Raw genomic sequence first — 27,923 nt, 5'->3', positions numbered from 1 at the left:
TTCGCCCCCATCCCCTAGAATGTTCCCATCCCTCGGAATGTTCCCATCCCTCACAGCCCCCTCCCCCCCCCATCCCTCACAGCCCTCCCCGCCCCCCGCAGGCGGGGCCGCCCCCCCCCCCCCCGCCCTCCTTCCACCCCCCGAGGCCTGACCCTGCCGCCCTTCCCCCGCCACTCACCGGTGCCCGTGGGGGGGTTGGGGGGGCCGGGAGGGGGCGGGGGGCGCTGGGGGGGGGGCCCCGGGGCCGCTCCCGGGGGGTCCGGGGCCGCTCCCGCCCCGCCGCGCGCGCCGACAACAATGGGGCCGCGGCCGCTGCGCCGCCGCTTTTATACCGCCCCGCGTCACGTGATCCCCGCGCTGCCACAGCTCCGCCGCCAGGCACCATGGGAAACCGAGTCCCCGGGGACGCAGGGCCGTGCTGGCGTGGGGTGGGATGGGAAATGGAGTCCGGAAAGGCGGAGTATGGAGGGCTGAGGGACGTCATGGACTCGCGGAGCGGTTTGGCTTGGAAAGGACCTCAAAGATCATCCACTTCCACCACGGACACCTCCCACTGTCCCAGGTTCCTCCAAGCCCTGTCCAACCTGAATTTGGACACTTCCAGGGATCCAGGGGCAGCCCCAGCTGCTCTGGGAAATCCATTCCAGCCCCTCCGCACCCTCACAATTCCCAATTCCCAATACCCCATCCATCCCTGCCCTCTGGTACTAGCAATCCTTTCCCTGTGTCCTGTGCCTCCATGCCTTGTCCCCAGTCCCTCTCCAGCTCTCCTGGAGCCCCTTTAGGCCCTGCAAGGGGCTCTGAGCTCTCCCTGGAGTGAGGGGAGCACCCCCAGCTCTCCCAGCCCGGCCCCAGAGGGGCTCCAGCCCTGGAGCAGCTCCGTGGCCTCCTCTGGGCTCTCTCCAGCAGCTCCTCATCCTCCCTGTGCGGGCCCCCAGGGCTGGAGCAGCTCTGCAGGTGGGGTCTCACCTGGGCACAGGGGCAGAGGGGAAGAGCCCCCCTCCCTCTGCCCACGCTGGGGCTCAGCCCAGGCTCGGGGGGCTCTGGGTGCCCGGGGACGTGGCCAGGATGTGTCCAACGCCCTCAAATCCTTCTCCATGGGGTCCCCCATCCTCCCAAGCCCTTCTCCCAGAGTTCTCCCAGTCCCTTCCTGGCCCAGCTGTGTTTTTGCCCAAGGTCTCCCTGGCCCAGGTGCAGAACCTGGGAGAAGAAAACGGGGTGCAAAACTCGGCTGTGCTGAGCTCCCTGAGGTTCCCACGGCCCCACCTCTGCAGCCCGGCCTGGGCTCTTGGGGTGCCAACAACGGGATGGAGCCCTGGCCTGGGACACCTGACTGGGGACACTGGGATGGGACACGGAGATGTGACCTTGGACGAGGCTGGGGACACCAAAATGGGGGCACTGGGATGGGGACACTGCCCTGGGAAAGCAGGATGGGGACATCCAGATGGGACACAGGGAGGGGGACACTGGGATGGAGACACTGGGGTGGTCAGCTCCAGGATGGTCACTGGGACTGGGACATTGAAATGGGACATCAGGATGGTCCCTGGGGTTGGGACATTGAAATGGGACATCAGGATGGGTCCCTGGGGTTGGGACATTGGGATGGGACACACCGGGGTGGTCAGCACCAGGATGGGTCACTGGAGTTGGGACGCTGGGATGGGACACCAGGATAGAGACACTGGAGTGGTCAGCTCCAGGATGGTCACTGGGACTGGGACATTGGGATGGGACATTGAAATGGGACACCAGGATGGGTCCCTGGGGTTGGGACATTGAAATGGGACACCAGGATGGGTCCCTGGGGTTGGGACATTGAAATGGGACACCAGGATGGTCCCTGGGGTTGGGACATTGGGATGGGTCACTGAGGTTGGGACACTGGGATGGGACACTGGGATGGGACACTAGGATAGAGACACTGGGGTGGTCAGCTCCAGGATGGTCACTGGGACTGGGACATTGGGATGGGACATTGAAATGGGACACCAGGATGGGTCACTGGGACTGGGACATTGAAATGGGACATCAGGATGGTCGCTGGGGTTGGGACACTGGGGTTGGTACATTGAAATGGGTCACTGGGGTTGGGACACTGGGATGGGACACTAGGATGGGACACTAGGATAGAGACAGTGGTCACTGGGACTGGGACATTGGGATGGGACAGATTTGGGACATCAGGCTTGGACGGTGAACTGAGACACTGGGGTGCAACATTCCCATGGGATGCCAGGCTGGGACATTGAAATGGGACACCAGGATGGGTCACTGGGGTTGGGACATTGAAATGGGACATCAGGATGGTCCCTGGGGTTGGGACATTGAAATGGGACACCAGGATGGGTCACTGGGGTTGGGACACTGGGATGGGACACACCAGAGGTGGTCAGCACCAGGATGGGTCACTGGAGTTGGGACGCTGGGATGGGACACCAGGATAGAGACACTGGAGTGGTCAGCTCCAGGATGGTCACTGGGACTGGGACATTGGGATGGGACATTGAAATGGGACACCAGGATGGTCCCTGGGGTTGGGACATTGGAATGGGACACCAGGATGGGTCACTGGGGTTGGGACATTGAAATGGGACACCAGGATGGTCCCTGGGGTTGGGACATTGGAATGGGACACCAGGATGGGTCCCTGGGGTTGGGACATTGGGATGGGTCACTGAGGTTGGGACACTGGGATGGGACACTGGGATGGGACACCAGGATAGAGACACTGGGGTGGTCAGCTCCAGGATGGTCACTGGGACTGGGACATTGGGATGGGACATTGAAATGGGACACCAGGATGGGTCACTGGGGTTGGGACATTGAAATGGGACACCAGGATGGGTCACTGGGACTGGGACATTGAAATGGGACACCAGGATGGGTCCCTGGGGTTGGGACATTGAAATGGGACATCAGGATGGTCGCTGGGTTTGGGACATTGAAATGGGACATCAGGATGGTCGCTGGGGTTGGGACATTGGATGGGACATCAGGATGGTCGCTGGGGTTGGGACACTGGGGTTGGTACATTGAAATGGGTCACTGGGTTGGGACACTGGGATGGGACACTGGGATGGGACACTAGGATAGAGACAGTGGTCACTGGGACTGGGACATTGGGATGGGACAGATTTGGGACATCAGGCTTGGACAGTGAACTGAGACACTGGGGTGCAACATTCCCATGGGATGCCAGGCTGGGACATTGAAATGGGACACCAGGATGGGTCACTGGGGTTGGGACGCTGGGATGGGACACACCAGGGGTGGTCAGCACCAGGATGGGTCACTGGAGTTGGGACGCTGGGATGGGACACCAGGATAGAGACACTGGGGTGGTCAGCTCCAGGATGGTCACTGGGACTGGGACATTGGGATGGGACATTGAAATGGGACACCAGGATGGGTCACTGGGACTGGGACATTGAAATGGGACACCAGGATGGTCCCTGGGGTTGGGACATTGGGATGGGACACCAGGATGGGTCACTGGGACTGGGACATTGGGATGGGACATCAGGATGGTCCCTGGGGTTGGGACATTGGGATGGGTCACTGAGGTTGGGACACTGGGATGGGACACTAGGATAGAGACAGTGGGGTGGTCAGCTCCAGGATGGTCACTGGGACTGGGACATTGAAATGGGACACCAGGATGGGTCACTGGGACTGGGACATTGGGATGGGACATCAGGATGGTCCCTGGGGTTGGGACATTGGGATGGGTCACTGAGGTTGGGACACTGGGATGGGACACTAGGATAGAGACAGTGGGGTGGTCAGCTCCAGGATGGTCACTGGGACTGGGACATTGAAATGGGACACCAGGATGGGTCACTGGGACTGGGACATTGGGATGGGACATCAGGATGGTCCCTGGGGTTGGGACATTGGGATGGGTCACTGAGGTTGGGACACTGGGATGGGACACTAGGATAGAGACAGTGGGGTGGTCAGCTCCAGGATGGTCACTGGGACTGGGACATTGAAATGGGACACCAGGATGGGTCACTGGGACTGGGACATTGGGATGGGACATTGAAATGGGACACCAGGATGGTCCCTGGGGTTGGGACATTGAAATGGGACACCAGGATGGGTCACTGGGGTTGGGACACCAGGGTGGGGCGCTGGGATGGGACAAAGGCAGGATGGGACATAGAATGGGGACATTACAGTGGCCTGCCTGGATGGGACACAGCGAGGGGGACACGGGGTGATGTCCCAGGAGCCCCCGGCTGTGCCAGGGACAGGTTAGGGAGGGGGGACAGCAACATCACCTTGGCAGCCCCATGGGGTCACCCAGGAGTGGCTGCAGGGTGGCCCCAGGTGTCACTCGGGGGTGCCACAGGACCCTCAGGGGGGTCGCTGTGTGGAGTCCCTCAGGGTGGGCACCCTGGGCACTTTGTCACTGCACTGGCAGGAGCCACCAGGGGTGGGACAGGGACTCCAGGGACGTGGGGTGGGACCGTTTGTCCCCACAACGTGGCTCTTGTCCTCCCAAGAAGGGACCCAACACCCGCCCTGCCATGGCCTTGGCCCCTCAGGGTCTGTGTCCTTGTCCCTGGGTGTCCAGCCTCATGTCCATCATGGGCCCATGTCCTTGTCCTTGTCCCTGTCCTGGCGTGTCCTTGTCCTTCACATGTCCGCTGTGGGTCCCAGCCCCTGCATGTCCCTGCCCGTGTTCCTGCCGTGCCCCCGTCCCCGGTGTGTCCATGCCCGCATCCTGGAGTGTCCCCGTCCCTGTCCTTGCTGTGTCTGTCCTTGCTGCGTCCCTGTCGCTGCTCTGTCCCTGTCCCTGCTCTGTCCCTGTCCTTGCTGTGTCTGTCCTTGCTCTGTCCCTGTCCCTGCTCTGTCCCTGTCCCTGCTGTGTCCCCGTCCCTGTCCTTGCTGTGTCTGTCCTTGCTGCGTCCCTGTCGCTGCTCTGTCCCTGTCCCTGTCCTTGCTGTGTCCCTGTCGCTGCTCTGTCCCTGTCCCTGTCCTTGCTCTGTCCCTGTCCCTGCTCTGTCCCTGTCCCTGCTCTGTCCCTGTCCCTGCTGTGTCCCTGTTCCTGCTCTGTCCCTGTCCCTGTCCTTGCTGTGTCCCTGTCCCTGCTCTGTCCCTGTCCCTGCTGTGTCCCTCTCCTTGTTCTGTCCCTGTCCCTGTCCCTGCTGTGTCCCTGTCCCTGCTGTGTCCCTGTCCCTGTCCCTGCTGTGTCCCTGTTCTTGCTGTGTCCCTGTTCCTGCTCTGTCCCTGTCCCTGCTGTGTCCCGGTCCCTCTCCTTGCTCTGTCCCTGTCCCTGTCCCTGCTCTGTCCCTGTCCCTGCTCTGTCCCTGTCCCTGTCCCTGCTGTGTCCCTGCCCACCCCGTGTCTGTCTCCACGTCCCTGTAGTGCCTGTCCCTGTCACGTCCCTGTCCTTGTCACTACTCTGTCCTTGTCCGCCATGCCGTGCTCTGTCAGTGGTCTCTCCTTGTCCCCAGTGTGTCCCCAGTGTGTCCCCAGTGTGTCCCATTGTCCTGCTCTGGCCTTGTCCTTGGCCCTGGCATGTCCATGACCGTGGCGTGTCCCTTCCCATGTCCATGTGCCACCAATCCCCATGTCCTTGCTGTGTCCTTGTCCCTGCCATGTCCCTGTCCCATCCCTGTCCCTGCTGTGTCCCTGTCCCATCCCTGTCCCTGCTGTGTCCCTGTCCCTGCCCTGTCCCTGCTGTGTCCTGCCAGGTCAGGATGGACCCTGGAGGGTGCTGGGTGGGGGAGGGGGTCCAAGGACATTCCTGTGGAAAATCCCTCCCCCCAAAGGGCATGTCCAGGAGGAGCCACACCCACTGACCACGCCCACTGACCACACCCACTGGCCACACCCACTGATCTAATCCCTGTCACACCCACTGACCGCACCCAACTGACCACACCCACTGACCATGCCCAGTGACCTCACCCACTGACCACACCCAACTGACCACACCCACTGACCACACCCAACTGACCACACCCACTGAGCACACCCACTGACCACGCCCACTGACCTCATCCCTGTCACACCCACTGACCACACCCAACTGACCACACCCGCTGAGCACACCCACTGACCACGCCCACTGACCTCATCCCTGTCACACCCACTGACCACACCCACGGACCACACCCAACTGACCACACCCAACTGACCACACCCGCTGAGCACACCCGCTGACCTCATCCCTGTCACACCCAACAGACCACACCTACTGACCCCACCCAACTGACCACATCCGTGTTACACCCACTGACCACACCCACTGACCACACCCAACTGACCACACCCAACTGAGCACACCCGCTGAGCACACCCACTGACCACACCCACTGACCACGCCCACTGACCACGCCCACTGACCTCATCCCTGTCACACCCACTGACCACACCCCACTGACTACACCCACTGACTTCATCCCTGTCACACCCACTGACCACGCCCACTGACCACACCCACTGACCTCATCCCTGTCACACTCACTGACCACACCCACTGACCACACCCAACTGACCACACCTGCTGAGCACACCCACTGACCACGCCCACTGACCTCATCCCTGTCACACCCACTGACCACACCCACTGACCTCATCCCTGTCACACCCACTGACCACACCCACTGACCACGCCCATTGACCACACCCAACTGACCACACCCACTGACCTCATCCCTGTCACGCCCACTGACCACGCCCACTGAGCACACCCGCTGACCACACCCACTGACCACACCCACTGGTCTCATCCCTGTCACACCCACTGACCACACCCACTGACCACGCCCATTGACCACACCCAACTGACCACACCCACTGACCTCATCCCTGTCACACCCACTGACCACGCCCACTGACCACACCCACTGATCACACCCACTGACCACACCCACTGGCCTCATCCCTGTCACGCCCACTGACCACGCCCACTGAGCACACCCGCTGACCACACCCACTGACCACACCCACTGGTCTCATCCCTGTCACACCCACTGACCACACCCACTGACCACGCCCATTGACCACACCCAACTGACCACACCCACTGACTACATCCCTGTCACACCCACTGACCACACCCACTGACCACGCCCACTGACCTCCTCCACTGGCACAAACAACTGACCGCACCCATTGGCCACGCCCACTGACCACGCCCCACCACCCCCTGTAGAACCGATAGCCCCTCCCATCCCCAAAGCCCCTCACACCCCCTATAGCCCCCCCCCAGCCCCCCTCCCCCCCATTTTTGGAAGAAAGAGGCCGATTTCGGGCTGGTTAAAATCTCACCATCCATTGGGTAGAAAAGGGCGGGGGGGGCAGCCCCTCCCCCAGCCCCTCCCCCACCCCGGGGGCTCGGGGGTCCTGGGGGGAGGGGCCGAGACTTGGCACAAAAATCCTGGCGGCAGCGCGGGGGAGGGGCCGGGCAATAGAAAACTGAGTCGGGGACAACGGGGGGGGACCCGGGGGGACCCCGCCACCACCCCACCCCCAAAGTACAAAAGAGCTAAAAACACCGCGGGGGGGCGGGGGGGCTGCGGGGACCCCGCGGGCCCGTGGTGGCCCTGGGTGGTGGCCCATGGCAGTGGCCCTGGGGGTGGCCCTCGGTGGTGGCCCATGGGATGGCCCTGGGGTGGCCAAGGAGGGGGGGGGGTTGGGGGGGTCCTGGGGTGTCCCACAGGTGGCCAGTGGTGGTGGCACACGGGGTGGCCCAAGGGAAGGTGACCCTTGAGCTGGACCATAGTGGCAGTGGCCCTGGAGCTGGCCACCCCGGGGGTGGCCCTGTGTCACGCCAGTGTCCCTGGCCCTGTGGGCACCCTGGGGGCGGCCGGTGGTGGTGGCCCCCGGGGTGGCCCAAAGGGGCAGCCACCACAGGGGTGCCCTAGGGTTGGTAGTGGCCAACAGTGGTGGCCCTGGGGCTGACCCACATGAGGTGGCCCATGGGGTCGGTGGCCCTGGGGCGTCCTGGGGGCGCCCCAGATGTGGCCGGTGGCCCATGGAGTAGCCATGGCTGTGGCTCTGGGGACACCGGAGGGGTGCCTGGCAGCAGTGACCCTTGAGCTGGCCCGTGCTCGGCGGCCGTGTGAGCGATGTCCATGGGGTGTCCCGTGGCCAGTGACCCCGGGGGTGGTGGCCCTGTGTCACCTCTGTGTCAGTGGCCCTGCCAGCACCCGGGGGTGGCCAGCGCCGGCAGCCCTCGGGGTGCCTGGGGGTGGCATCACCCCGGTGTCAGCAGCCCTGTGGCACCCCAGGGCTGGCCAGCGGAGCCCGGGGCTGGTGCCCGGGGCTGGTGGCCACTCCTAGTCGCCGGCCATGCACTTGAAGCGGTTCTTGAAGAAGAAGAGGCGCTGCTTGAGGCGCAGGCTGTCGTCGCGCGCCGCCGGGTACCGGTACCGGTTGTACTGGCGCTCGCCCTCCGAGCGCCGCCACGGCAGCGCCAGCTTGGACGCGTGGTCCACAACCACGTCCTCGCACGAGCCCACGTGCAGCACCCCCAGCCCATCGATGAAGAACTCTGGGGGGCAGAGGGGCACCCCAAAACGGGCTCAGAGCTGCCCTGGGGTCCCTCACCCTGACTCTGGTCCCGTGGGCCCACGGGGTGGGACCTCAGTGTCCCTGCTTATCTCTGACCCCATCGTGGGGACCCCAGCACCCCCCTTATCTCTGACGCCATCGTGGGGGACCCCAGCACCCCCCTTATCTCTGATGCCATCGTGGGGACCCCAGCACCCCCCTTATCTCTGACCCCATCGTGGGGGACCCCAGCACCCCCCTTATCTCTGATGCCATCATGGGGACCCCAGTGTCCCCCCTTATCTCTGATGCCATCATGGGGACCCCAGTGTCCCCCCTTATCTCTGATGCCATCATGGGGACCCCAGTGTCCCCCCTTATCTCTGACCCCATCGTGGGGACCCCAGTGTCCCCCCTTATCTCTGACCCCATCGTGGGGACCCCAGTGTCCCCCCTTATCTCTGACCCCATCGTGGGGACCCCAGTGTCCCCCCTTATCTCTGACCCCATTGTGGGGGACCCCAGTGACTGTCCTCCCCCCACACACCCGGGATCCCCTCATCCCTCAGATCCCTCAAGACCCTGGAAACCCCCAGGACCCTCCTGCTCCGGGACCCCCTTAGACTGACCCCTGGGCACCCCCAGAACCCTCCTCTGGGACCCCGAGACCCCCTTAGGCTGACCCCCCCAGACCTCCGGGCACCCCAGGACCCTCCTATGGGACCCCCAGACCACCCAGGACCCTCCTCTGGGACCCCCTTAGACTGACCCCCGCAGACCCCCCAGGACCTTCCTATGGGACCCCCTTAGACTGACCCCCCAGGACCCCGGGCACCCCCAGGACCCTTCTCTGGGACCCCCGGTGCCCCCAGGACCCTCCTCTGGGACCCCCCAGTGCCCCCAGGACCCTCCTCTGGGACCCCCAGACCGCCCAGGACCCTCCTCTGGGACCCCCGGTGCCCCCAGGACCCTCCTCTGGGACCCCCCGGTGCCCCCAGGACCCTCCTCTGGGACCTCCAGACCACCCAGGACCCTCCTGTGGGACCCCCCGGTGCCCCCAGGACCCTCCTCTGGGACCCCCGGTGCCCCCAGGACCCTCCCCCGCTGCAGCCCTGCCGGTGCCCGGCCCTCACCGAGGTGAGCCACGCGGCGCAGGCGGGGGTCGAAGCCCACCTGGCGCACCTTGTCGGTGCGGGCCAGGAAGAAGTTGACGACGCCGTCGGTGACGACGCAGGCGGGGAAGCCGGCGAGGCGGTGGTGGAAGCCGGGCCGGGTCCGCAGGCAGTCGCCCCCCGCGCCGCCGCCGCGCACGCTCAGCCGCTGCCGGTACGTGGTGGTGTAGCCGGTGATCTCCCGCACCGCGCCGCCCACCTGCGGGCACAGCGGGGCGCTGGCACCGGCACCGGCACCGCCCGGGACCCGCCGGTACCGCCCACCGATGGGATGGGATGGGATGGGATGGGATGGGATGGGATGGGATGGGATGGGATGGGATGGGGCCGCTGCGCTGGGGCTGTGCCAGCACCTGGGCACCGGGACCCTCTGAACCCCCACCTGGGCACCGGGACTCCCCACGTGAACACCGGGATCCCCGAGCCCCCACCTGGGCACCGGGACCCTCTGAACCCCCACCTGGGCACCGGGACTCCCCACGTGAACACCGGGATCCCCGAGCCCCCACATGAGCACAGGGACCCCCTGAGCCCCCCACACCCCCCAACACCCCCCCACATGACCGGTGTGCGGCACTGGGACCCTCAGGGCCCTGCCAGCATCGCCCACCTGGGCACCGGGACCCCTCTGAGCCCCCAGCTGGGCACCGGGACCCTCCGAGCCCCCACCTGGGCACCGGGACTCCCCACGTGAATACCGGGATCCCCGAGCCCCCACATGAGCACAGGGACCCCCTGAGCCCCCCACACCCCCGCACCCCCTACATGACCGGTGTGCGGCACTGGGACCCTCAGGGCCCTGCCAGCATCGCTCACCTGGGCACCGGGACCCTCCGAGCCCCCACCTGGGCACCGGGACCCCCTGAGCCCCCAGCTGGGCACCGGGACCCCCTGAGCCCCCACCTGGGCACCGGGACCCTCCGAGCCCCCAGCTGGGCACCGGGAACCCCTGAGCCCCCACCTGGGCACCGGGACCCTCCGAGCCCCCACCTGGGCACCGGGACCCTGATGGCCCTGCCAGCATCGCCCACCTGGGCACAGGAACTGTGGCGGGGGGGCTGCACCGGGACCAGGGGTGCCACCCACTCACGATCCCCTGGGACACCCGGGAGCCCCAGCATCGCCCACCGGGGGATGCTGCAGGGCACGGGGGGCACCGGGACAGCCCCAGGCCCGGGGCACGGGGCACCGGGAGCGCCACTCCCGGACCATGGGGACCCTCCGGCCACCCACTGCCCACCCGTGCTGGGTGCCAGCTCCAGGCTGCTTCTGTCCAGGGCCACCCTCTCCAGAGCGCGGGGACACACTGGCCATCCCCTGCACCCCACCTGCCCTGCTGGTGCCCCCCACGCCCCCTTGAGCCGCCCACACCCGGTCCAGGCTGGTTCTGTCCAGCACTGGGCACGGGAACCAGGGGTACCCCCAGACCACAGGGACCTGCTGCCCCGTGCCCCCTGCGGCCCCCAGTGCCCCCTGTGGCTCCCGGTGCCCTGTACCAGGTCCACACTGGTTTTGTCCAGCATTGGGCACTGGGCACGGGAACCAGGGGTACCCCCAGACCACAGGGACCTGCCTGTGCTACCCTCTGCCCCCTGTGCCTCTGCAGGCCCCCATGCCCCCTGCAGCCCCCCCATAGCCCCTGGAGCCCCCTGGAGCCCCCCCGTGCCCTGTGCCCCCTGCAGTCCCCTCATACCCCCTGCCCCCGTGCCCCTGCAGCCCCCCATGACCCCTGCAGCCCCCTGTACCCCCCCCCCGGTGCCCTGTGCAGCCTCCCTTGCCCCCCTGCAGCCGCCGTGCCCCCCGTGCCCCGCACCAGGTCCAGGCTGGTTCTCTCCAGCACATCCACCAGCTTCTCCAGCCGCGTGCGGGGCGTGAAGATGAAGTCATCGTCCACCCACAGCACGTACTTGGTGGTCACCTGCGACACCGCCAGGTTCCTCCCGGCGAACCAGCCCTGCGGGGGCAGCGTGGACCCTCGGGCACCGCCCCCGCACCCCGCAGGTGCCCACGGATGCCTCCCCTGAGCCCCGCGGCCCCGAGAGACCCCCGTGTCCCCCATCCCCGGGCACCGACAGCTCTTCCAGGCCTCGTGTCCCCTTCTCCGGGATCCCACAGCCCTGACAGACCCCCCCGTGTCCCCCATGCCCCTCAAGCCCCATGAGCCCCCCGGGTTCTGCCACTTTGTGTCCCCCCCTCCACTGCTCTGAGAGAGTTCCAATGTCCCCCTTCCCCATTGCCCCCCATCCCCAGGGACCCCCGCCCTGCCCCTGGCCCCCTCCCCGGGGGTCTCCACCCCTGCCACGCCCAGGAAGCCACAGCCCCATCAGGACCCCGGTGTCCCCCTCTCTGCAGTCCCAGACCTCCACGTCCCCCCCTTTTTGGGGTCTCAGCTCCTGCCAGCCCCTCCCGTGTCCCACAGCCCCGTGGCTCTGCCAGCACCCGTGTCCCTGTCTGGGGACCCTGGCACCATCCCGTGTCCCCTCAGGAGGCCCACCTTGCCGAAGGGCATGAGGTAGTGCTCCAGGTGGGGCCCGGACAGGGGCTCGGGGCGCTGGCTGTCGTCGGCCACCACGATGGTGACAGAGGGGTAGAAGCGGCGGATGCTGGCGATGAGCCCCCGCAGCTTGTCATAGCGCAGGAACGTCTTGGTGGCCACTGTCACCAGCGCCGAGATGTTGTACCCTGGGGGGCGGGGGAGGCACTGGGAGCCTGAACTGGGAGCGCTGGGAGCCTGAACTGGGAGTGCTAGGAGCTCTGGGAGCCTGAACTGGGAGCGCTGGGAGATCTGGGAGCCTGAACTGGGAATGCTGCGAGATCTGGGAGCCTGAACTGGGAGTGCTGGGAGATCTGGGAGCCTGAACTGGGAATGCTGCGAGATCTGGGAGCCTGAACTGGGAGCGCTGGGAGATCTGGGAGCCTGAACTGGGAGCGCTGGGAGCACTGGGAGCCTGAACTGGGAGCGCTGGGAGATCTGGGAGTGCTGGGAGCCTCCACAGTGAGTGCTGGGAGCTCTGAGAGCCTGAACTGGGAGCGCTGGGAGCTCTGGGAGCCTGAACTGGGAGCGCTGGGAGATCTGGGAGTGCTGGGAGCCTGAACTGGGAGCACTGGGACATCTGGGAGCCTGAACTGGGAGCACTGGGAGATCTGGGAGCCTGAACTGGGAGTGCTGGGAGATCTGGGAGCCTGAACTGGGAGCACTGGGAGATCTGGGAGCCTGAACTGGGAGCACTGGGAGCTCTGGGAGCCTGAACTGGGAGCGCTGGGAGATCTGGGAGCCTGAACTGGGAATGCTGCGAGATCTGGGAGCCTGAACTGAGAGCCCTGGGAGATCTGGGAGCCTGAACTGGGAGCACTGGGAGGTCTGGGAGCCTGAACTGGGAGTGCTGAGAGCTCTGGGAGCCTGAACTGGGAGCGCTGGGAGATCTGGGAGCCTGAACTGGGAGCACTGGGAGCTCTGGGAGCCTGAACTGGGAGCGCTGGGAGATCTGGGAGCCTGAACTGGGAGCGCTGGGAGATCTGGGAGCCTGAACTGGGAATGCTGCGAGATCTGGGAGCCTGAACTGGGAGTGCTGGGAGCTCTGGGAGCCTGAACTGGGAGCGCTGGGAGATCTGGGAGCCTGAACTGGGAGCCTGCACTGGGAGCTCTGGGAGCACTGGGAGCTCTGGGAATGCTGGGAGCTCTAGGAACCTGAACTGGGAACCTGCTCTGGGAGCCTGAACTGGGAGCTTTAACTGGGAGACTGCAGTGGGAGCACTGGGGTCATGCTGGGAGGGCTGGCACCCATCCATACTGGAAGCACTGGGAGCTCTGAGGGCCTGCACTGGGAGGGCTGGGAGCGCTGGGCACCCATTCATACTGGGAGCACTGGGAACCCGTGCTGGGAGCCCGCTCCAGGAGCGCTGGACAGTTCAGTACTGGTCACGTGAGCGCTGGGAACCCACACTGGGAGCACCAGTCACACCAGTACTGGGAGGATTGGGACACTCACTGGGAGCACTGGGCACCCACACCGGGACTGGAACTGGGACTGGGAGGACTGGTAGGGCTGGGGGCACTGATACTGGCAGAACCAGCTGTCTGCAGCACTGGGAGCACTGGGGACACTGGGAGCACTGGGATTCTGGCACTGGGGGCACTGGGAGTCTGGCACTGGGGGCACTGGGAGTCTGGCACTGGGAGCACTGGAGTACTGGGACTCTGGTGCTGGGAGCACTGGGGGCACTGGGAGTCTGGCACTGGGGGCACTGGGAGTACTGGGATTCTGGTGCTGGGAGCACTGGCAGTACTGGGATACTGGCACTGGGGGCACTGGGGGCACTGGGAGTCTGGCACTGGGGGCACTGGGAGTACTGGGATTCTGGTGCTGGGAGCACTGGCAGTACTGGGATACTGGCACTGGGGGCACTGGGAGCACTGGGAGCCTGGCACTGGGGGCACTGGGAGTACTGGGATTCTGGCACTGGGGGCACTGGGGGGCACTGGGAGTACTGGGATTCTGGCACTGGGGGCACTGGGAGTCTGGCACTGGGGGCACTGGGATTACTGGGATTCTGGTGCTGGGCGCACTGGGAGTCTGGCACTGGGGGCACTGGCAGTACTGGGATTCTGGTGCTGGGAGCACTGGCAGTACTGGGATTCTGGTGCTGGGAGCACTGGCAGTACTGGAATACTGGCACTGGGGGCACTGGGAGCACTGGGAGCACTGGGGGGCACTGGGATTCTGGTGCTGGGGGCACTGAGATCCTGGCACTGGGGACACTGGGAGCACTGGGAGCACTGGCAGTACTGGGATACTGGCACTGGGGGCACCGGGAGCACTGGGAGTCTGTCACTGGGGGCACCGGGAGCACTGGGATACTGGCACTGGGAGTACTGGGAGTCTGGCACTGGGTGCACTGGGAGTCTGGCACTGGGCGCACCGGGAGCACTGAACACCCTCACGGGGAGCACTGGGACTGTCCCAAGGAGCAGGGATGGGGACACCGGGAGCACCGGGGGCCCGGGCGGGGCTGCTGTCGGGCTGCAGGCCCGTGCTCACCCCCGTCCCCGCCGCTGTCGCTGTCGCTGTCCCCGTCCCCGTCGCCGTCGCTGGCGGTCCCCGGGCCGTACAGGCGGGGCGTGGGCGGGTGCCGGATGCGGATGGCGAAGGCGGCGGAGTGGCCGTCGGTGGAGAACTGCACTGCAGGGCGAGGGGGGGCTGGGGGCGAGGGGGGCACGGGGGGCCCGGGAGGGGCAGCGGGGCCGGGGGGAGGCGGGGACTGCCGGGGGGCGGGGGTCACCGGAGGACACGGGGAACGAGGGGGGCGTTGGGGATACCCCGAGTGTTCCAGGGACACCCCGAGTGTCCCTGCGGGCACTGGGGGTACCCCGAGTGTTCTTGTGGGCATTGGGGGTCCCACGAGTGTCCCTGTGGGCACTGGGGATCCGGGGGTGTCCCTGCGGGCATTGGGGGCACCCCGAGTGTCCCTGTGGGCACTGGGGATCCGTGGGTGTCCCTGCGGGCATTGGGGGCACCCCGAGTGTCCCTGTGGGCAGTGGCGATACGGGGGTCCCGGGGGGAACTGGGCATCCAGGGCAACCAGGGGAGGTCGCTGGGGGTCCCAGGGGTGCTGGAGTTCCCAAGGGTCAGCCACGTCCCGGGGGGCGCTGGGGTTCCCAGGAGCGCGGGGGCTCTGCGGGTGCCGGGGCTCGGGGGGTGCCGGGGTTCCCGGAATCAGCGCCCCCCGCGCCGCTCCTGGCAGCCGGCGCAGCTCCCCCGTACCCACCGATGTCGGCGGTGTCGGGGTGGAACTGGGTGTTGGTGTAGGTGACGAACTGCAGCTGCCGGTTCAGGTGGTCCAGGTGCGCGGCGGCCAAGGACAGGTGCGGCTGCCCCTCGCCCCGCAGCGCCACGCCCTCCACCTCGGCCGCCACCGCCAGCGTTCCCAGCGAGGCCGTCAGGTTCACCTGGGGGCGGCACGTCACGGGGGACCCGGGGATCGGCACGGCAGGGACCCCCCCAAAACGGGGAGGCCGCACACGGGGGTGGAGGGTGCGCGCCCAGCCCCGCCCACCCCCACAGCCCCGCCCACAGACCGGACAGGCCCCGCCCACAGACCGGACAGGCCCCGCCCACAGACCGGACAGGCCCCGCCCATGTCGCCACGCCCAGTCGAGCCACGCCCCCAGCCAGCCCCTCCCCCGTGCCCCTCCCTCGCCCTCACCTGGTACCTGCTCCTGGCCGGCGCCTGCAGGCTGAGCCCTGGGGGCCGCGACACGGGGGTGAGGCCCAGAGACCCCCGGAGGGAGCCCCTGTTCCCCCCCCCCCCAGAGCCATCCGGGGGCACCCCCTGCCCAGGGACACCCACCCCGTGTCCCCCCCCAACCCTGTGCCTCCCCCAGTGCTCCGCACCCCCGTGTTTCCCCCGTTCTGTGCCCTCCCCCTCGCCCCCCCCCCGTATGTGTTCCCCTCCTTGAGCCGGTGCCCCCCACCCCCGTGTCCCCCCCCGTGCTCCCCCCGCGCCCCCTCACCGGGCACCAGCACGGTCTGCAGCGGCCGCACCTCCACCCCCTGCGCCGGGTACTCCAGAGGGGAGTTGGCCGGGACGATGAGCAGGCGGTCGGCGGGGGTCTGCACCCTGCGGGGGGGCACCGGGGCTTCAGCCGGGGGTCCCCGGGGAGTCCCACGCTGCGGCCGGACCGCTCAGTCCGGGGCACACACCCCACACCCGGCCTGGGGGTCCCAGCCTTCCCCCCGCTGCTGAGCCCGGGGTCCCATCCGGCCCGAGGTGCCCCGGGGGTCCCTCCCGCCGCCTGCGCTCACCGGTTCCGGTAATTGCGGTACTCGCGCTCCCGCAGCCGCAGCTGCCGCGGCCGCTCCCCGGGGGCGAAGGCGCTGGCGAAGTCCAGCCCCGCCGGGCCGGGCCCGAAGAGCCGCCGCCGGAGCGGCAGCGCCAGCCCCGCCTCCGCCTCCGCCTCGCACGAGCAGCCGTTCCTGGGCAGCAGCCTGTCGCGACAGGGCCGCTGGCACCGACAGCAGCGGCACCGGAACCTGCGCCACGGGGAGCCGCGAGCGGCACCGCCCTGGCACCTCCCGTGCCTGCCGGTCCCCGCGTGGCACCGCCCCGGCACCGCCCTGGCACCTCCCGTGCCTGCCGGTCCCCGCGTGGCACCGCCCCGGCACCGCCCTGGCACCTCCCGTGCCTGCCGGTCCCCGCGTGGCACCGCCCCGGCACCGCCCTGGCACCTCCCGTGCCTGCCGGTCCCCGCGTGGCACCGCCCCGGCACCGCCCTGGCACCTCCCGTGCCTGCCGGTCCCCGCGTGGCACCGCCCCGGCACCGCCCTGGCACCTCCCGTGCCTGCCGGTCCCCGCGTGGCACCGCCCCGGCACCGCCCTGGCACCTCCCGTGCCTGCCGGTCCCCGCGTGGCACCGCCCCGGCACCGCCCTGGCACCTCCCGTGCCTGCCGGTCCCCGCGTGGCACCGCCCCGGCACCGCCCTGGCACCTCCCGTGCCTGCCGGTCCCCGCGTGGCACCGCCCCGGCACCGCCCTGGCACCTTCCAGCACCACCTGCCGCCACCCACCACAGCCCTGACCCACCCTGGCATCGCCTTTGTCACCCCTCTGCTACTGCCCCACCGCCCTTCCCCCGGCGCCCCCACCACCCGACCCTGGGGCACCCCCCCATTTTTGGGTGCCCCAACCCATGGGTGCCCCATGGGAGCCACAGTCCCGTCCTGGGGTGCCCTCAGCCCTGAGTACCCCCACCCTTGGGAACCCCCACCTCCGCCGTGCCTCAGCCCCGGGGTTCCCAGGCCATGGGTGCCCCCCCACCCTTGGGTGCCCCCACCCCGCAGGTGCCTCCCCCCGGTGCCCCCCGCTCCCCCCGTGCCCCGTCCTTACTCCATGACCTCCTCCTTGAGGCGGAAGGGCACGTGGGGGTAGGCGCGGGCGGGGGGCGGCAGAGGGGGTGGCAGCCGCTCGGGTGGGGGGCGGCGCAGGTCCACGCTGGGGGGGCCCTTGGGTGCCCACAGGTGCAGGTAGAGCGCGGCCAGCGAGGCCGAGGCCACCAGCAGCAGGCACAGCGCCCGCTGCGCCCCCCGCATCCTGCCTGGGGGGCACAGCGTCACCCCGGGGCCCCCCGGTGCCCCCAGGGCGACACGGTGCCCCCAGTACAACCCAGTGTTCCCAGTGCCGCCAGTGCCACCCAGCCCCTCCCAGTGCCCCCAGTACAACCCAGTGTTCCCAGTGCCCCCAGTACAACCCAGTGTTCCCAGTGCCACCCAGCCCCTCCCAGTGCCCCCAGTACAACCCAGTGTTCCCAGTGCCCCCAGTACAACCCAGTGTTCCCAGTGCCACCCAGCCCCTCCCAGTGCCCCCAGTACAACCCAGTGTTCCCAGGGCCGCCAGTGAAACCCAGCCCCTCCCAGTGCCCCCAGTACCACCCAGTGTTCCCAGTGCCCCCAGTGAAACCCAGTGTTCCCAGTGCCCCCAGTGAAACCCAGCCCCTCACAGTGCCCCCAGTGCCCCCAGTACCACCCAGTGTTCCCAGTGCCGCCAGTGCCACCCAGCCCCTCCCAGTGCCCCCAGTACAACCCAGTGTTCCCAGTGCCGCCAGTGCCACCCAGCCCCTCCCAGTGCCCCCAGTACCACCCAGTGTTCCCAGTGCCGACAGTGAAACCAGCCCCTCCCAGTGCCCCCAGTACAACCCAGTGTTCCCAGTGCCCCCAGTACAACCCAGTGTTCCCAGTGCCCCCCAGTGCCACCCAGCCCCTCCCAGTGCCCCCAGTGAAACCCAGCTGCTCCCAGTGCCCCCCAGTGCCACCCAGCCCCTCCCAGTGTCCCCAGTACAACCCAACCCCTCTCAGTGTCCCTGATGCCCCCAGTATAAACCCAATCCCTCCCAGTGCCCCCCAGTGCCCCCAGTACCTCCTGCTGCCACCCAGTGACTCCCAGTACAAACCAGTGTCGCAGCACCTCCCAGTGACTCCCAGTACAAACCAGTGCTGCAGCACCTCCCAGTACAAACCAGTGCCCACAGCACCTCCCAGTGACTCCCAGTACAAACCAGTGCCCGCAGCACCTCCCAGTACAAACCAGTGCCCACAGCACCTCCCAGTGACTCCCAGTACAAACCAGTGCCCGCAGCACCTCCCAGTGACTCCCAGTACAAACCAGTGCCCGCAGCACCTCCCAGTGACTCCCAGTACAAACCAGTGCCCGCAGCACCTCCCAGTACAAACCAGTGCCTACAGCACCTCCCAGTGACTCCCAGTACAAACCAGTGCCCACAGCACCTCCCAGTGACTCCCAGTACAAACCAGTGCCCACAGCACCTCCCAGTGACTCCCAGTGCAAACCAGTGCCCACAGCACCTCCCAGTACAAACCATTACAAACCAGTGCCCACAGCACCTCCCAGTGACTCCCAGTACAAACCAGTGCTGCAGCACCTCCCAGTACAAACCAGTGCCCGCAGCACCTCCCAGTGACTCCCAGTACAAACCAGTGCCCACAGCACCTCCCAGTACAAACCAGTACAAACCAGTGCCCGCAGCACCTCCCAGTGACTCCCAGTACAAACCAGTGCCCGCAGCACCTCCCAGTACAAACCAGTACCGCCCGTGCAGTGCACCATCCCTCAGTCCCCGCGCTGCCTCCAGTGTTTCCCAGCACTCCCATCTCCCAGTTTCCCAGTTCAACCCAGTGCCCTGCCCAGTGCCCCCCCAGTTCCCCCGCTCTGCTGTGCTCGCACCCCCTCCATCCCTCCCCAGTGCTCCCAGTGCTCCCAGTGCTCCCAGTGCTCCCAGTGCCCTCACCTCGGGGTGGGCGCAGGTCCCGGCGGGGGGGGCTCAGCCCACACTCATGGCTCTGCCCCCGCAGCACCGGCCTGGGGACACGGGGACAGTGTCGGGGCAGGAAGGACCCGCGGCCCCGGGACCCCCCCGTCCTGCCGCCCCCCGGCTCCCCCAGCCCCCCCCGGGCAAAGGCAGGGCTGGGGGCAGACGTCACGTCGGGAGGGGCTGGGGGTGCCTGGGGGCCCGAGGGGGGGCAGGGAGGGGCCTGGCAGAGGCTGGGGGAGGCTCGGGGGGCTGGGAGGGGCGGGAGGCCCGGGGGATGCGGAGCGGGGGGGGCTGGGACGGTTCGGGCGGCGGGGCCGGGGGATGCGGGGGATGCCGGGGGGACCGGAGGCTTTCGGGGCGGCGAGGGGGTGCGGGATGCGGGGAGTTGGGGTTGTCTGGGGGCAGAGGCGGCGATGTCGCAGCCGCGGGGCGGCGGCAGGTGCCGTCCCTCGTCGCGACACGTCGCGACGAGAGCGGCCCCGGCCCTACCTGGCTCCGCTGGCGGATCCCGGCGCTCCGCGGCCGCAAGCGGCACCGGCACCGGAGCGGGCGGCGAAGGCGCCCCCGGCGGCCCCGGTGTGGAACGGCACCGCCGCAGCCCCGGGAGGGGCGGGGCGAGGCTGCGGGGCGAGAGGCGGGGCGGGGGGCGCAGAACGCGGCGGGAGGGGGGGGGGGGGCGGGCGGCGGCTGCCCCCGCGGGTCGGGCCGGAATCAGCCCCCCCGGCGCGGCGGCCACAGGCCGCGCTTTGTGCCCACGCGTGGGGCGCACAACGGCCCCATTGAGCGGGGGGTGCGGGGGGGCCCGGCCCGAGCTCTGCCGGGACCGGGAGGGGCGGGGGTTCGGAGCCGGGGAGGCTGCGGAGCCGGGGGGGCTGGGGAGGCTCGGGGTGCTGCCAGGCGGCTGGAGGAGCGCCGAGGGGCCCTGGGGGGCGCTCGGAGAGGTTTGGGGGGGGTCCGGAGCAGACTGGGGGAGCAGAGGGGCCCCAGTGCCGGGGGGATGGGGCCGGGGGGGCTGCTGGAGGCGGCCCCGCCCGCTCGGGGTGCCCCGCACGCCCCTCACCGTGGAGCCCGCTCCCGGCTCCGGTAATCACGTGATCCCCCGGGGATGCTCGGCGCCCTCCACCAATCAGCGCGCGGGGATCGCCTGCATCCCGCTCGGCCAATGGGGAACCTCCGGGCGTGACGTCATCGCGGCCGGCCGCGCCCCGCCTCGCCATTGGCTGCCACCCGCGCGGGCTCCGGCCAATCGCCGCGGCCCCCGTTCTCGCAGCCACCTCGCCCCCGCGGCCTCACAACAGGCGGCGTCATCCCCGCCCGCCGACCAATCAGAGCCGCGCTTGCCGTTGACGGGCAGGCGTACGAACCAATGGCGACGCGGAGCAGCGGGGCTGGGGCGGGCGCGGGCAGGTGCGGGCGGAAGCGGAAGCGGCGGCGGCGGGGGAAGATGGCGGCGCGGCGGGGCCCGGGGCCGGTGGCGGCGCTGGCTCTGCTGGCGCTGCTCGGCCCGGGGTGGCCCCTCCGCGGGGCCCGAGCCGCGCTCAACCTGCAGGAGCTCAGCGAGCTCAAGTACGGCCTCGAGATCCTGGCCGAGCCCGTGCTGGCCGGGCAGGTGCGCCGCGGCACCGGGGCCAAGGGCTGGGTGAGGGGGGAGGCGGCCGGCGTCCCGGGGGCCCTAGCGGGGCCGGCGCACCGGCCACGGGGCTGCCGAGGAGCGGGGCGCCGGCTGCGGGTCAGGAATGCCGCCCGGGGGGGCCTGCGGGGACCGGGAGCACCTGTCCGGGGCCGTTCCGGGGCGGGGCACGGGCCAGGGGCCGAACCGGGCCCGGGCCACCGGCTGTGCTCCTTACCGGGGCTCCTTCCGGGGCGGGGCACGGGCCAGGGGCCGAACCGGGGTCCGGGGCGCTGCCCGGGCTGGGCTCGGGGGCACGGGCCCGGGGCGCTGCCGGCACTCAGCGGCACCGGGGGCTCGGGGCCGGGGCGGCCGCTCCGTACCTGTCTGCGGGGCGGCTCCGTGGGGACAGCCGGGCCGGGGGGCCCCGGGCTGGCAGCGATCCCCCCACAGCCCGGGGCTCGCCGCGCCGCCGCTGCCGCCAGATGTTCCGGATGCGGGGCGGGGCGGGGACCGAAGTTTCACTTCGTGTTTCGGGTGGCCCGCTTCGGGGGGGACTCGCCCCGCAGCCGCTGCTGCCGCTGGGTGTCCCTGGGAGGTGCTGGGCCCGGCCTGGGCTGGGCTGGGCTGGGCTGGGCTGGGCTGGGCTGGGCTGGGGGGCGGCTGCGGTTCGCCCTGGCCCCCGGGTGGGGTGGGGGGTGGGCTGTGGGGTCTGTCCTGTCCCCCCTGGGGGACTGGGGGAGGCTCTGGGGTCTCTGGAGGGGCTTTGGGGTCACCGGGGGGGCTGTGGGGTCACTGGGGACTCTGTGGGGTCTCTCTGGGGCTGTGGGGTCACTGGGGGGTCTCTGGGGCTGTGGGGTCACTGGGGGGTCTGTGGGGTCTCTCTGGGGCTGTGGGGTCACTGGGGGAGTCTCTGGGGTCACTGGGGGGACTGTGGGGTCACTAGGAGAGTCTCTGGGGCTGTGGGGTCACTGGGGGGAGTCTCTGGGGTCTCTCTGGGGCTGTGGGGTCACTGGGGGGACTGTGGGGTCTCTCTGGCGCTGTGGGGTCACTGGGGACTCTGTGGGGTCTCTCTGGGGCTGTGGGGTCACGGGGGGGTCTGTGGGTCACTGGGGGGTCTCTGGGGTCTCTCTGGGGCTGTGGGGTCACGGGGGGGGTCTGTGGGTCACGGGGGGGCTGTGGGGTCACTGGGGGGAGTCTGTGGGGTCTCTCTGGGGCTGTGGGGTCACTGGGGGGAGTCTGTGGGGTCTCTCTGGGGCTGTGGGGTCACTGGGGGGTCTCTGGGGTCTCTCTGGGGCTGTGGGGTCACGGGGGGGTCTGTGGGGTCTCTCTGGGGCTGTAGGGTCACTGGGGACTCTGTGGGGTCTCTCTGGGGCTGTGGGGTCACGGGGGGGTCTGTGGGTCACTGGGGGGTCTCTGGGGGTCTCTCTGGGGCTGTGGGGTCACTGGGGGGTCTCTGGGGTCTCTCTGGGGCTGTGGGGTCTCTGGGGTCTCTCTGGGGCTGTGGGGTCACGGGGGGGGGGCTGTGGGGTCTCTCTGGGGCTGTGGGGTCACTGGGGGGTCTGTGGGTCACGGGGGGGCTGTGGGGTCTCTCTGGGGCTGTGGGGTCACTGGGGACTCTGTGGGGTCTCTCTGGGGCTGTGGGGTCACTGGGGGGTCTCTGGGGTCTCTCTGGGGCTGTGGGGTCTCTGGGGTCTCTCTGGGGCTGTGGGGTCACGGGGGGGGGGCTGTGGGTTCTCTCTGGGGCTGTGGGGTCACTGGGGGGTCTGTGGGTCACGGGGGGGCTGTGGGGTCTCTCTGGGGCTGTGGGGTCACTGGGGACTCTGTGGGGTCTCTCTGGGGCTGTGGGGTCACGGGGGGGTCTGTGGGTCACTGGGGTGGCTGGAGGCTACTGAGGGGGCTCTTCCCCAGGGGGGCAGAGCCCTGGGGGGCTGTGAGCTCCGGGGGAGGGCTCTGACAGCGCCGTGCCCCCAGCACCAGGCCGAGGACGTGGTGACGGTGGCCTCGCGCTTCAAGCAGCGCTACGAGTGCCGCCTGCCCCCCGCGGCCGTGGGCCCCCCCCCCGCGGCCCCCCCCGCGACCCCCGCCTCTACAACGGCTCCGGCGTGGCCGAGCTGCTGCGGCCCATGGGCACGGCGCCCTGCCTGCTCAAGGTGGGACCTCGGGGGGCCGGGGCGGGGCACGGGGAGTGCCAGGGGGGCACCCCCGGCCTCACGCGGGGGGCTCCGCTCTTGCCAGACCAAGGACTGGTGGACGTACGAGTTCTGCTACGGGAGGCACATCCAGCAGTACCACCTGGAAGGTGACGGTGGGGACGGGGGCAGGGACGGAGCGGCGCCGAGGACCCCTCCCCCAATACCTGCCCTCTCGCTGCCCGCTCCCCACAGAGTCTGAGATCAAGGGGGACGTCCTCGTCCTGGGCTATTACCAGTCCGCCTTCGACTGGGACGACGAGACGGCCAAGGTGCGCGTCCCCTCCCCCCGGGGACAGCGGGCAGGGGCGGCGCTGTCCCCCTGCCCGCCCCGTGCCCACCCCGTGCCCCTCCCCACCCCTCAGGCCTCCAAGCAGCACCAGCTGAGGCGCTACCACAGCCAGAGCTACGTCAACGGCTCCCGCTGCGACCTCACCGGCCGCGCCCGCGAGGCCGAGGTCCGGGTAAGGACCGGGCACACCGGGGGGCACCGGGGGGGGCACCCGGGGCACAGCAGGGCCTCACCCCGGGGCCGTCCCCGCAGTTCCTGTGCGAGGAGGGGGCCGGGGACTACATCGCCCGCGTGGACGAGCCGCAGTCGTGCTCGTACGTGCTGACGGTGCACACGACGCGCATCTGCCACCACCCGTTCCTGCGGCCCGCCCCGGGGCTGGCACCGCAGCCCATCCGCTGCCAGCCCGCCCTCTCGCCCGCCCAGTACGTCCAGTACGTGCGTGCCCAAGTCTGTGAGTATCGGGGAGCCCTGGTCTGGGCGTGGGGTGTGGGGCTGGCGCTGTGTGCAGTCCATCCCGAGGCTGGCACTGTCCCCTCCATCCCAAGGATGGCACTGTCCCCTCCAGCCTGGGACTGGCACTGTCCCCTCCAGCCTGGCCTTGTTCTCTCCATCCTGAGACTGGCACTGTCCCCTCTAGCTTGGGGCTGGCACTGTCCCGTCCATCCCAAGGATGGCACTGTCCTCTTCAGCCTGTCCCTGTCCTGTCCATCATGGGACTGGCACTGTCCCCTCCAGCCTGGCCCTGTCGTCTCCATCCCGAGACTGGCACTGTCCCCTCCAGCTTGGGGCTGGCACTGTCCCCTCCATCCTGGCCCTGTCCCTTCCATCCCAAACTGGCAATGTCCTCTCCAGTCTGGGGCTGGCACTGTCCTTTCCAGCCTGGCCCTGTTTCCTGCATCCTGAGGCTGGCACTGTCCCCTCCAGCCTGGCGCTGTCCTCTCCATGCTGGGGCTGGCAGGGTTCTCTCCAGCCTGCCCGTGTCCCCTCCCTCCTAGGGCTGGCACTGTCACCTTCCTGGCCCTGTCGCCTCTGTCCTGGGGCTGGCACTGGGACTGGCACGGTTCCCTCTGTGCCAGGGCTGGCCTTGTCCCCTCCGACACGGGACTGCCATGGTTCCCTGCAGCGTGGAGCTGGGGCTGTCCCCCAGCTGTGCTGTCACTGTCCCTGTGCCCTGTGTCCCCAGCTGACACCAAGAGGAAGGTGGAGGAGATCTCAGAGGAGCTCCGGACGCTGGACACGCGGCTCTGGAGTGACAGGGACAGCGAGCCCCCCTCACAGAGCCCTGCGGGCACCCAGGATGGTATGGCCCTGTCCCCGCCTCACGGTGACAGCGCTGCCAGCGTCCCCTCTCCTTCTGGGACCCCCGGCCTGGCTCTCAGTGCCAGGCATGTCCCCCCTGTGGCAGCTGTGTCCCCGCCTGTGCCAGGGAACCAGCCAGAGCCAGCCAAGGATGTGACAGCTGGGGACCAGGAGGTGACAGCCACAGCCAGAGACCAGCAGGACAGCACCAGGGTGAGTCCCAGTGGCCCTGGGGGCATTCTGGGGGTCTTGGGGTGGGTTGGGTTCACTTTGTGGGGGGTTTAGAGTGCTGCTCCATCCCCTGTCTCCTCCCTGCAGGAGCCATCCCCGAGGGCAGCCGGTGGTCGGGCAGCTGGTGAGTCCTGGGGTGTCCACCCCGTGTCACCTCGATGGCCACCCGGTGTCCCCCATGCCCCCCCTGCCACTCCCAGCCCCCCGTTCTGCCTTCCCTCGTAGATCCACGCAAGAAAATCCACTTCAAGGTGATCCGGAGCCCCGGGGACCTGCTGCAGTTCATCGAGGAGCTGAAGGAGACCACCAGGAAGGTGGGCACCTCCCCCGTGCCCCTCGGGCCTCTCCGTGCCTCAGTTTCCCCCTGAGCCCCTTCCCGTTGCTTCAGGCCAAGGAGAAGGCAAGCGAGGAGGAGGAGGCAGCAGCCAAAGCTACCCCAGCCCCACCTGGCCCTGCAGAGTCCCCCAGCCCCGAGGCCTTTGCCTGGCCCCGAGGCCCCCGCCACGGGGGAGGGAGGAGGATGAGGACGAGGATGAAGATGAGGACGAGGAGGAGGAGGCAGGGCCGCTGCTGGCAGGGCTGGAGCTGCTGCCACGGGAGCAGGTGGCAGAGGCCTGAAGGAAGAGGTGAAGAGCCAGATGGAGCAGGAGTTCGACAGCATCATCAGCGAGGTGGGGGACCCCGGGTGGGCTGGGACCCCCACAGGGGGCACTGGGACCCCCTGACTGGGCTGGGACCCCCACAGGGGCACTGGGACCATCCTGACTGGGCTGGGACCCCCACAGGGGCATTGGGACCCCCACAGGGACAGTGGGACCTCCTGACTGGGCTGGGACCCCCACAGGGACACTGGGACCCCCCTGACTGGGCTGGGACCCCCACAGGGGCATTGGGACCCCCACAGGGGGCATTGGGACCTCCTGACTGGGCTGGGACCCCCACAGGGGCACTGGGACCCCCACAGGGACACTGGGACCTCCTGACTGGGCTGGGACCCCCCACAGGGACACTGGGACCCCCACAGGGGCACTGGGACCCCCTGACTGGGCTGGGACCCCCCACAGGGGCATTGGGACCCCCCTGACTGGGCTGGGACCCCCACAGGGGGCACTGGGAGCCCTCTGGCTGGACTTTGTAGCCACATTTGAGGGCCCCCAGCAAGGATGGGACCCTCTGGCCAAGTTGGGCCCCCCCAGGCTGCACTGGGGGAGCCCCAGCCAGGCTGCACTGGAGCCTCCAGTTGGGTTGGCTGCCCCCCAGCCGCACTGGGGATCCCCCTCGTGGCTGTGGGGACACCCTGTCCACACCAGGGAACCCCTGACCATGCTGGGGTCCCCTCCCAGCTATGCTGGGGACCCCCTGACTGCACTGGGACTCCCCTGGCTGAGCTGGGGAGCCCCTGGGAGGGTTGGGACCCCCTTGGCTGTGCTGAGGACGCTATGGCCAGGGCCAGGGGTGCCCAGCAGAGATGGGGGACAGCCTTTCTGGGTACCGGCTGCCAGGCTGGGGAACCCGCCTTTAACCCCTCCTGCAGGTGGAGGATGAGTTGGAGACCGAGGGGCTGAAGGGGGAGTTCGACCGGTAGCCCGCGCCACCCGGACCCTCGCGTCCACCCTGACCCGGCTGATGGGACCGGCTGGACAGGGCCGAGCCCCGCCGCGACCCCCCCGGGGCCCCCCCCGCTCCCGGCGGGCGCAGGGAGGACGAGGAGGAGGAGGAGGAGGAGGAGGAGGGGGCGGGGGGAGCCGGCGAGGGAAGAGCAGCCCCCGGCTCCCCAAGGACGGGCGGGTGCGGGTGCGGATGGGCAGGGTCGGGAGCCGCGACACGCCCCAGGAGCCGGAGCCTCTCCCGGGGAAGCGGGAGCCCCCCCGGGAGGATCGGGAGCACCCCCGGGAGGATCGGGAGCCCCCCCGGGAAAACCAGAGCCCCCCCGCAGCTGCCGCAGGTGGAGAAAACGAGGTGCGGGAGCTGCTGGCCAAGGAAGGGCTGCGGGCTGAAGGTAGGGAGGGCTCCGGTCGCGGGGGGACAGCAGCGGGGAGCCCCCCCCCGCCCCAAATCAACCCCCCCGGGCCCCCTCCCCAGGGAAGATCGAGATCAAGATCGTGACGGCGTCATCGGGGGGCGAGGAGGAGGAGGCGGCGCAGTGGCTGTCGGAGGAAGATTCCCGGAGCCTGAAGGAGATTTTCCTCAGCATCCTGGTGCGGGGGCGCGGGGAGGGGCTGCGAGGGGTGGGGGAGGGCTCGGAGGGATGGGGGCACAACTGAGGCTCAGGAGCAGGAGAATCTGTGGTGTTGGGGGGAGAGCAGGGACACAGGTGAGGTGGGGGAAACTGAGGCACGGGCTGGAACTGAGGCAGGGCAGGGCTGGGGAATGTGGGGGGCTGAGGGATGGGGGGTGTGACTAAGGAAACTGAGGCACGGGGGGACACACTGAGGTGGAGAGGGTGCGGGCAGGACACGGGGGAGCTGAGGACAGAAAAGTGGGGTACGGGGGGGGGCACTGAGGTGAAGGGGGCACAGAAGTGGTGGGGGGCAGTGAGATGAAGGGGGGGCACAGAGGTGAAAGGGGGGGCACTGATTTGCCCCCCCCCCCAGGTGCAGGGCACGGAGGAGGCGCAGAAGGAGCGGCGGCGGCAGCAGGCACTGGAGGACAATTATCGCTTCGTGTGGGGGGGCCGCGACCAAATTCTGATCCCTTAAATCCTGAACGTCCCCCTCCAGAATTGTGGCTTCATCTCTGCCGCGGGACTGGGCACAGGACGCCCCACGGTGTCCCCCATCCAGGAGGG

General features: G+C 68.9%; 2 protein-coding genes across 2 annotated transcripts; one reads left to right on the top strand and one right to left on the bottom strand.

Moving 5' to 3' along the window:
- Positions 1 to 8,278: 8,278 nt before the first annotated feature.
- Positions 8,279 to 20,146, bottom strand: B4GALNT1 (beta-1,4-N-acetyl-galactosaminyltransferase 1). The gene is made up of 12 exons (XM_068212664.1): positions 19,999 to 20,146; positions 19,486 to 19,556; positions 17,571 to 17,778; positions 16,490 to 16,672; positions 16,198 to 16,304; positions 15,891 to 15,928; positions 15,453 to 15,633; positions 14,726 to 14,866; positions 12,181 to 12,368; positions 11,500 to 11,640; positions 9,648 to 9,885; positions 8,279 to 8,515 (listed from the first exon to the last, which is right to left on the bottom strand). The coding sequence occupies exons 3-12, from the start codon at positions 17,771 to 17,773 to the stop codon at positions 8,301 to 8,303; spliced, it is 1,635 nt and encodes a 544-aa protein (XP_068068765.1). The 5' UTR covers positions 17,774 to 17,778; positions 19,486 to 19,556; positions 19,999 to 20,146; the 3' UTR covers positions 8,279 to 8,300.
- Positions 20,147 to 20,663: 517 nt separating this feature from the next.
- Positions 20,664 to 27,834, top strand: OS9 (OS9 endoplasmic reticulum lectin). The gene is given in 15 exon segments (XM_068212748.1): positions 20,664 to 21,118; positions 23,093 to 23,206; positions 23,209 to 23,271; positions 23,357 to 23,420; positions 23,506 to 23,582; positions 23,676 to 23,774; positions 23,855 to 24,056; positions 24,789 to 24,905; positions 25,011 to 25,117; positions 25,223 to 25,259; positions 25,361 to 25,464; positions 25,533 to 25,806; positions 26,679 to 27,134; positions 27,218 to 27,333; positions 27,730 to 27,834. Coding segments are annotated over 15 exon segments (2,178 nt in total). The 5' UTR covers positions 20,664 to 20,875.
- The last annotated feature ends 89 nt before the right edge of the window (positions 27,835 to 27,923 follow it).

The sequence above is a fragment of the Anomalospiza imberbis genome, chromosome 22, assembly GCF_031753505.1.
Source record: "Anomalospiza imberbis isolate Cuckoo-Finch-1a 21T00152 chromosome 22, ASM3175350v1, whole genome shotgun sequence".
Lineage (NCBI taxonomy): Eukaryota > Metazoa > Chordata > Aves > Passeriformes > Viduidae > Anomalospiza > Anomalospiza imberbis.
Note: the sequence above shows the minus strand (reverse complement) of the source record. Positions and strands in the feature narration are given on the sequence as shown.

Bases quoted from the DNA above. Each gene is read 5' to 3' on its own strand.
- B4GALNT1 (XM_068212664.1), bottom strand. From the start codon at position 17,773: ATGCGGGGGGCGCAGCGGGCGCTGTGCCTGCTGCTGGTGGCCTCGGCC. The intron at 11,641-12,180 runs GTGGGCCTCCTG...CTGCCCCCGCAG, and splicing joins ACCTCATGCCCTTCGGCAAG to GGCTGGTTCGCCGGGAGGAA. The intron at 8,516-9,647 runs GTGAGGGCCGGG...TCTGCCCCCCAG, and splicing joins GCGCCGCGTGGCTCACCTCG to AGTTCTTCATCGATGGGCTG.